Source organism: Teleopsis dalmanni, chromosome 1 (assembly GCF_002237135.1).
Source record: "Teleopsis dalmanni isolate 2A chromosome 1, ASM223713v2, whole genome shotgun sequence".
In the NCBI taxonomy this organism is placed as follows: Eukaryota; Metazoa; Arthropoda; class Insecta; order Diptera; family Diopsidae; genus Teleopsis; species Teleopsis dalmanni.
The window spans coordinates 11,689,585-11,699,951 of record NC_051846.1 but is presented as its reverse complement, the minus strand read 5'-3'; the positions used below and the strand labels follow the sequence as shown (position 1 = coordinate 11,699,951).

Sequence of the window (10,367 nt, the reverse complement as noted above, 5' to 3'; positions counted from 1 at the left end):
ACAAACATTTTAAATAAATTTATTTAAGTATTCGTGTACATTTTTTTTCATCAATACTATTTTGCGGTCTCGACAATTGTGGGCTTCTGGTGTTATTATTTTCCGGTTTGCAAAATAAAATAATAATTCGGAGTAGTTCTATTAAATGGTTAATGTGAATATTACAATTATATTTGTTGTTATTTTATTGTGAATATTTTTGAAAAGTCGTTAAACAATTTTTTATTGAAAGAAAATGACCGATTGTGGGGAGTATATTTTAATACATAAGATAAGATACTTAAACGATTTTTAAGAAACTCTAAATTATATACCGTCGGCGGCGTATAATTAACGTAAATATACCGCCGCTTTGCTTTTTGTGCCATGATGCTTGATATTAAAACTTCAGCTGATTATTTGTCACGATCGACGGGAAGTTTTAGCAACTTTTCAATGTTGTTTGCAGGTAAGCCTATATATCGCTTAATTTGGTTTATAACCCTGAAAGCTGAAGAAATACATAAGAAAGATTCTAGTCTTCCATAAAAAAAATAATTTATTCATATGAGGACTGTTATAACTTATAATACCAGAAGTTGAAAGCATGAAAAGAAGCTTCGAGTCGTTATTCAAAAAAAAAAAACGGTATAAGAGGACTTTGAGCTTTACGAAGTTAATAGAAATATTTCGAATAAAAAATAATAATAAAAGTATTTGTACATATTAATTTTATATACAATTAAATTTTAAAAACTAGTGCTTAGTGAAAAATAAGAAAAATTCAAAATTCAAGACAGTAAATGTCAACAGTTTTTAGGGAATACTTTTCAAGAACTCGAAAAGTTGATTATAATTTTAAGAGGTCTTAGGGAATAATTGTCAAAAATTGTAAAATTTTATTATAAGTTCTCGGAACTTGAGATAGGAAAGCAATTAGATCTGTTTAAAATTGATATTTTTATGTGTAATAAGTGTTTATTGTAGTATACATTGATTGGAGTAATTAGTTATGGGTAACTTGTCCTTGAAGTGTTTAATAATGTTAACCTGGTAAGGAATTCTCCCTCTAGTTTTTCTTATAAAAATATATAGAAATCAAAATTAAAATATTCTGTAGTAAATAGTAATTTTTCCACTATTTACAAGAAAGTTTACGACGCCAAACAATAGCAAAGAACAATTATATTATGTACTATAATATATGTACTATAAATTATGTAGTACAAGTTCTAATACAGTATAGGAAAATAGAAAACAATATCTGAAATATAGAATAGACTTAAGTTTGTTTTATTAAAATATTTATAACATATTTTCTTCTATTAATCTTACAAAAAATAAAAGTATTTTTTATTTGATATATTTTTAAAAGTATGCATTTGCTTCATTACAGATTCTTCATACAAATCCTCGTGGGGATCCCACAGTTCAGCACAATCGCAAGGTAAGAAAAAAAATACTTTCGGAAGTTTCTGAGAATCCGCTATACAAATTATATTAATCAATAGTTTAGAACGGTATAGTTACCTGTTGTTACATTTAATCTCATAGAGCTTAGGGTAATACATATATACATTATTAGTTTAAATCAGTTACATTTATTAAGTATTTTTTATTGAATACTAAGTTGATACAGAACATAATATGTAAATAATAATAAACGGTATATTCCATGATTATAGTTGTTAGAAGTAATTAAGAACTAACCTTATCTCGATATGTTACATTTATTGAAGTAGTTTATCACGGAATTTTTAACGTTCACGCTGTATTTACTAGCGTCTTACTAGCTATAACCTATTTCCGTTTAACAGATTCGTAGAGTGTGCCAAGTACGCTTATATTTTCTGCTTAAAAGTTTGTGTTTGATAGGAATTATAATAAGTAAATACTAGGTGTAAGGTTTAATGATTCTACTGTATGTTTCATCATAAATGTATTTATTTGAAAATTTATTTGAAAATTATAGTAATATAAGATTATAAAATAAATTGTTAAAAGAGGGTACATTAAAACTGAGTTTACTAAGACAAAACAAATTTCATTTTAGTGATATATTTCACTATACGTGTTCTAATCCAGTAAAAAAATAGTTACTTCAGAAATGAGTACATTATTGAGATGTACTATACATCAATCTCTTCAACATCACATATACATTATCTAACTATTTCTTTATGTGATGTGGTAATTATTTCAATCCGCATAGATTTAGTTTTGATCCTTCGAATAGTTAAAATTTGTTTCTGACAAATCTCTCTGTGATTCGAATAGTAAATATTTGTTTGTAACAAATTTTTCTTGGATCGTGATATATACATTACTAAATAAAATAATGCCATCAGTATTATAATTGCCGACTTTTTATGATTATTTTCCAATTCAGGCAATATAAATTGGTTGAGTCGAATATCATATTAATTACATTGATAAATATCAGATGGGATAGTAGTGATTGAACCCATATGAATAACACCATGATTTTTTATAAAATTTTTTTTTTATTTTTTATAAAAAAAAATGTTTACAGAAAGTGCAAAAGGGATATCAGATTTGAATACAATCAATAATACGTGAAAGGAAAAACTTTAAAAAATTATAAATTATAAAGGAATGTGAGAATTGTGATTAAAACTTCTTTATATGAATGGTCACCAATTTTAACTTATAAGTTTTCTCAATAATATTGTTGAACCAACTGTATTTATGACATTGACTACAAGAGAGTTTAGTCCATTTGTAATTTTACTGAAATAGGTTATTATAGGTAGGTTTATTAATGTTAAAAACAGTTTTCTCTCATCTTTAAAATAATTTAATAAAAACTAAAATTTAGTCTCAAATCGCTCACAGCCTGAATAATTCATTGCCTAGCAACGTTGGATTCGATCAAAGAAATAATATATTATCTTTAAAATTGTTATTTATGATATTGTTTACTATTTAATATTTGTTATAATTAGTTCATTAGTGCAGATTGCTTTTTTAATGTTCAATAATTAATATCTTACTTAATATGTGATTAAAAATCTTAATAATTATTTTAAATTCTGCTGTATACTAATTGAGTAATATTAATAATAATATCAATAGTATAATCAGTAATATTACCCATTCGTACTTGTAAGATTTTTATTTATACTATTTTAAAAGTTTGAAGTGCCATTTAAAAATTATTTATATAAATTTGATACTATTATAAAAAATGTATCTGTAGCTTCAATTATGAAACTTTTTCAAATACTTCTATATTATTATTACTTATGCACAAAAATATAACATTTCATAGCAAATATTAACCATATAAATGGAAATAAAAATTTATGCTAATTTTGATAAAAAAAAATGTTTGAAGGAGTAAAACATATACTGCCTTTTAAAAACCAATGAAGCATACAATTTTCAGAATTCAACAATCAATAACCGAAAAATATCTATAATCAAATATCACACAAATATGACAGATAAAAGGTGCGCATTACACGTGTTAAACTTTTCAATTTTCCTCACCATTTTTCCTTAACATTTCCATATTTGAATGAACACGTTAATATAATTGATAATGTGTGGGAAAAAGGGTGCTGAAATGTTTGACTAAGAAAAATAATCTTATTTGTGATTCAATGAACCGGGACATGTTATTGGGTTGGCATTCGGAACCAATGATTAACAACATATATGGCAACAACCAAATAATATTGACGTTAATTGGCTTTAAGTGTGGGGAGGTAGTTTTGAATTTTATTAATTATTATAATATCTAATTAGTTTTATTTTTCATTTATCTATATTTCAGAATATATATATTTATAAGAATATTTATAGAATATTTATAATTATTATAAGTTTATTTGTTATAAATAAAATGAATGTAATAATAAAATTTGAATATTCATATATATTAATATTTCTTTTACACGATACTTTAAATATATTCACAATATTAGTGTGTTTGACTTACTTTATGCCAATTTTACAGTGCAGCCACTTTCACTGTAAGGCGTTCCTTTTGTCACTTAGAACCAACACCTTCCATATTTCTGTCGCTTGACATTATAGCCTCAAAAAAATAAAATTTCAGCTTCGTTGCGTACATCGCAGCTTCATGTCTTTTCCCAAGCATCACGCAACAATGTGTCCTTTGTTCTTTTCTCAGTTGAATAACGCCACAAAGGACTTTGCATCAGCTCAAACGTCATCACCACCATAACTTCCATCATCAACAACAACTGCCTCAAGTTTGCTCTGTGCTTACGGTGTTCATCCAGAAGTGACATCACAAGCAAAACTGATTTCATCGCCGTAGGGTGTAATTTGTATAGCGCCAACTTTTTGCCACGTTTCTGATTTAATTTTGTCTTGCTCTTTTTTTGGTTCAAATTTAAAATTGTATAGCTCCAGGCATTGTTTTGGTTCTTTATAATCACAAACCATTAAAAGGAATTGTTTACACTTTACGTCTTTCACTGGTTAGATATTTTGAGATTTTAATTCACAATTATCGGAGAATTGATTCTCGTTGAGGAATAGATCCAGTTTTTATATAGACCTATCTAAAAACATATGACATGTATACAAATATTTTGATTTTAAATTAATTTTATTAACATTATAAAAAAGAATAGTGATGTGCATTATACATATAGCTATGGTCGTATATGATGAAGGGCATCATCTTCATACGATCATTGAGTTTAACATTATAGAATTCTAAAATGTTAATTTTAGTTAATATTAAAATGAATTGAACGTTTTTTAAGTAATATATTGAAAACTTTTTTAATAGACAGCTCTGTCAAGCGGATATCCTCCTCAACTAAACAATTTTACTAGAATTTTGAAATTAATTCATTTTTTTATTATTTAGAATAACTTAACTTCTTTCAGATGGATACACTCCTTGAAAAAACAACATTTATTCGACAATATATATCTGATTAATAATGTTTAGTTTAGGGAACAAAGTTTACCCTATTAATCGTACTAATATAATCTAGTCAGTCAGCTATAAAGTTTGTTATAAACGTTACTATTTTATATATTGAATATTGAATCAATATAAGGATTGAAAAAGGACTATATAATAACAAACTGAAATTCATTACGTCTTTTGTGTAATATAATTTGTAATACATACAACACTATAATAATAATATTAAGACAACTATATTAATAAGATGTAACATATTTTCCAGGCTATAGTTCGAACGCACTGAGCAGTGTAGGGGTCAGCGTTGGAAAGTCATCGCTGGATCCACATACACATCTGAGGCAACCTGGTAAGTATTAAAAACTCTTTTAATACTTAAAATGAAATTTATTTTACTATGTTTTAATCATTTCCAATATCACTCACCAATGCTTCTTAACTTTTCTTAAATAAATTTTTGTCATAAATCAATAGCTTTGTAAGAAGTAGATTAGTTCAGTATAGTAGACATATAATGCAATTCTTTCATATTGAGTTCTTTATTTTACGATCTGGAATAATTTGAAAAAACAGAATTATATTTATTTCAAGTGATATGATCTCTTGATACTAATAATAAATTATTGGGATTATTTGAGAAGGACATTGTACACCAAAAAAACTATATATGTACTAATTACGTATGTAAAATATGTAATATATAACTTAAAATATATAATTAATAAAATTATTATGCTGAGGCTAGTTGAGTCAGTGCACCTGAGCACTTTTACTCTCTATTAACTGCGGGGTTTCTTCAAAACCCCTCTTTGCACCTTGACTAGATTATTGTTAATCACTTCATCAGACTATAATATATAACACATAACACGTATTACAGACACGTCTGCCTTTTTGTTAGGTTTATTGTCCGTTCTTCAGTATAACATTCTGTTTTTTTGTTAGTATATCTTTTCATTGGTTTTCTGACCTCTTGCCTGTCGTGGAAGAGCTAATAGTATCTTATGTGAGGCTGTGAATGTTTTGCTTGATCATATTTTGAAAATATAGTGTGAAGATTTATGGATGAAAAACTTTTCCACCCATTTGGTTCAGAATTTGTAAGCCTTTCATAATTTAGAGGAGTTTAAGAAATTAGAGGAACGTTGAGAAAATTACATGGAATTAAAACACATTGAATAAAAAAAATAAACAACAACAACAACTTGGAAACCTTTCTTTTCTTTCTTTATTTAACCCAAATTTTGACTCACACTCTTATTACGTCCTTAAATATTTCACAATACTTTTATTTGGTTTAGAAGCTGTTAACGGATTTAAAGATCGAGTTGGAATGAATTTGTAATTAGATTTAAACAAATATATATTATTTAATAAAAACATTTAATAAAAAAATAATAATATTTAAATAATAGTAAAATCAATATTTGTTCTCTATATACGGGTACTTATTACAGTTAACAAAAGTTTCTTCAGCATTTATCCCATGTAATGCTCTGTAGTCCAGTTCAATCTTTCCAATGATCATTTATCTCTCATTCAATGTTGTATAGCCGTGTTCAGTACCCGTAATGATCATGTTTTTACTGCGTTAACAACTTAATTCAACACTAAAGATCATAAAAAGCTGAAAGCTATACAAGCGTTTCATTTAAAGACCTTTTAAAAGCGAGTCACTCAAAGGCACTTAAAGTGAAACAAATACTTTAAAGACCCTTAAAAAGTTTGTGTATTTCACAAAAGGGTCTTTAAAAGAAAACCGCACGGCATTGACATATAAAAACAAACTTATGTATATTTTAAAACAAAATACAATAAAGTACAATATAAAAAAATTGAATAGTGGAATGAAAACTTTATATATTGTATGGTATATGGATTGCATCAATGGGTACGACTGACTGCCGCGTACGGTAACAGTCGCAAATCAAACCTAAATTTGCTACTTGAAAAGTACTCGAGTACAGAAAAAAACATCCATAAATTGAATTGAAATGAAATGAAAACTCATTTCAAATGAAATGGAAACAAAAAAATTTATATATAAAAAATCCAAAATGAAACAATTGGGTTGCCATTAAGCGTCTCAATTATAGCAGAGCTTAGTCGTTTTAAGAACTGTTGATGTGATGTGTCTGTCAAAATTTGACGGCCACGAGACCAAGCATTAAAAATATTATAATAATAAAAAGAGCGTAAATGCTGCATTGGGAATGCTGTAAATATGATGAATGTGTGACAAAGTCGCGTGGCAATAATGCACACAGATACGAATGCACAAATACATTTGTATATATATATGTATAAATTAATACTTTTTAACAATATGCCAGTAATTTTCATATAATTCATATATATAAGGTAGGCAATGCGTCGAAGACTCAAGATTTATACAGTCAAAAAAAAAAAAACAATAATTCTCAGCTACAATGAGAAAGTTTGTCAACTTCATAATAATGAATAATACAATGCGAAACAAAATCTAGACGTCTGCGTTTATGCATACATGAAATTAAGTCACATTGTTTTATTTATATATAGATATATGTATAGGCAGAACTATTTTTAAATGAAAATGCTTTCATTAAGTCTAAAAGGAAATTATTTGCCATATATATGTATGTAGTAGAGCTTGCTTGAGAATAGACTGTATTTACAATAACTCAAGAGTATGTAATTATTATCATAATAGCAACAATATCAGTGTGAATCGGGGAAATGTAACCTTCCTGAAGAATATGAACTTCAAGCCGTTTAGTTATATGTTGATTCCACATGCAACATTTTTTGTTGTTTAAGTACTCTGTTCCTAGCTATAGCAATGTCTGAAGTTGTTAAAATCAGTTAAGTCATAAGCAGGATATAGCTGATATAATAATCTTGCTACTGTGTTAATTGCTTTATATTGTGGCTTTTTTAAGCAGTAACTGCTTCTACATCTGTACAAATATATAATTTCTACAGATGTATAAACAAGCAAACGAACAAACAACAACAACAGCATTAAGATTTTCAAGTGCCACGCCCAAGTGCACTCCATAAATATATACAATACACAATATACACAAAACAAGAAAATATAAAATAAAATGTAATAAAAAAGCGGATAAGTATCTTAAAATGCACTTTAGCTGCATTTGTCCTTCGGAAACCAACATTCAACGTAGACACTTAAAATGTTTGTGGACACATTTGTGGTTCCATAGTGTGCAAGTATAAGGATTTTAATATTTTTGTCGCTATTTTGCATATGTATTTTTTTCCATGTTTTTTTTTTTTTTTGGCACATTTGCCTACTCCTACGCAGCAATTAAGTTTTGCAATTGTTCCTTAACTACTTGAAATGGGCCTCCGTAGTATTACTCCTTCCTGTTAGCGAAGTTAGAGTACATTTAAGCATTTCCATAATATTATGCACACCTTTTCAAAATAAATTAAAATCAGCCAGGAAATACATTTATGTCAAATATTAAAATGGTTTGCAAATATCAAACTAACGTGAAATATATTTCTTATTTTTATATGATAATTTTATTTAAATTGAATTTTTTATATATTTTATTACAGATCCATATCAAATGTTTGGACCAACAAGCAGTCGACTAGCAAGTTCTGGTGAGTGCGATTATACACATATACTCATTTATATGCATTTCATAGTCTATAAAAAATCAGTAGCAGAAAGATGCAGGTGTTAAGATATTAGCCCGCGTCAAATGCAGGAGCTCTCAAGTGGACACGTGTATTATCGTTTATAAAGTCAAAATGTAACTAATTTACATCTATTGTGAGTTAGCCCCATGTTAAGCATGACACACGTCCGTTGTCTTTTAAAAAATCACTAGAATTTCATTATCATACCATTAAAAGCGATTTTTTATATTCAGTTTTCAAGCAGGGTATTTTTATTGTGCCATTAAGGACCTCCACTAAAGACTTGCGTGCCTACGTTTCACACAGCGTTTTATCGTGAAAACCAATGTCTACTGTATGTCTATTGCAAATTCAGTTTACATCAACGTTGTCTGCGAACGCCTATGAGTCGATTTATTTTTAATTTCTTTAACAATTATATATTAAACTGCATATATTACACTCAAAAACACCTTTAAATTAGTTAAAACTGGTGTTTGGGTAAATATGCATTGCTCTGAAAGTTACCCTTTCCTCACAGGCAATGTTATCGGCTTTGTATTTCGAAAGGTGTTGCGCAGTTACCATGAGCTTGGTTAATATATATTAGGGGTGTGGCTGATATATTCTTTCTTTTCAATTCAGTTTTATTCATTTTTATTTTTATTTTACATTCAAACGCCAAAACATATCCTTACGGAATATTTTTTACACTTTTACACTTTCTGGTTAATATTCTGCACGTGATCATAAATTTGATATAACAATAAAACTATTAGTTTACGAAAGGGTTTAAAAATCTTAATGTTTCTTTCAAAACAATCTGCTTTCATATAAATCCTATTCGCTATGTATGGTTGTAAGCACTGCTCACTTTTGTTCCTGTCATCCATTAAATGTTATGACTTTGTTACTTGTCCTTCTTGTTAGATTATAGATTTCATTATAAATTCATAACGTGTGTACTACATGTGAGGTTAATCCTTATAGGCGTGGTTCTAATATGATAAATTACTGGAGCTTAACCCTTTGGGAAAGTTATCAATGTAACAGATTTTAAACAAAAAATGTGTATATATTTAGAATAACATTAAAATTATGAACAGAGCTTATAAACTTTATAAAATATTTAAAATATACAATTTTTTAATCATTAAAATAATAAAATGAAATGCATAATTTTTAAGTTATTACAAAAGTGTCCAGTATTAGCATCAGAGTGCAGTTGAACGATCGCCTAGGCAACAAAAATTAATGAGTACCAGACCTAAGTTGAAGAAATATTAAGTTTTCTAACATTCATTCATACCAAAATTTAGAAGACTTTATAACACTTCCTGTACACTGTATCTACACAGTGTTAGGTGTTGCTTAAATTTTGAAAATTGTCCATCTTGATATTAAATTATACTTAAGTCAAAAATTCATCAATAATGTCTAAAATAATTTGACCGAAATTGCTATAATGGTGCAGATAATTTCAGCGCAATATTGTTCTTAGAGTCAGTATAATTTAGTTGATTTTGAAAATATATCGCTTTTAGTAGTACATATATGGAAAGTATTGTAGCACGCGCCCAAAGCAGTTGTAGTGCTGAAACCGATCGTCATTCTTGATTGGTGTCCTATGCTTTCTTACAAAGAAAACATATTCATTTGACGTTGAGTTATGATGCGATACTTCTGATTAAATAAGAACATTTGATTTTACATCACTATATATTTTTTTTGTCTATGTAACAATTCGTTTGTAGTTTTTTGATTATAAACTCCAATACGATGAGATAACTGTGGAATGATGAATAGAAAAGAAGTTTTATGA

The 10,367-nt window shown here is 27.7% G+C and overlaps 1 protein-coding gene across 1 annotated transcript in view; it reads left to right on the top strand.

Annotated features, from left to right (window-relative positions):
• Positions 1-244: 244 nt before the first annotated feature.
• LOC119677344 (DNA-binding protein D-ETS-3-like) overlaps positions 245-10,367 on the top strand; it is a 22,086-nt gene continuing 11,963 nt past the window's right edge. Inside the window, exons 1-4 of the mRNA XM_038088650.1 lie at positions 245-448; positions 1,376-1,426; positions 5,178-5,261; positions 8,480-8,603. Coding sequence (XP_037944578.1) covers positions 367-448; positions 1,376-1,426; positions 5,178-5,261; positions 8,480-8,603 — 341 coding nt within the window. The 5' untranslated portion in view covers positions 245-366. The remainder of the gene's footprint in view (positions 449-1,375; positions 1,427-5,177; positions 5,262-8,479; positions 8,604-10,367) is intronic.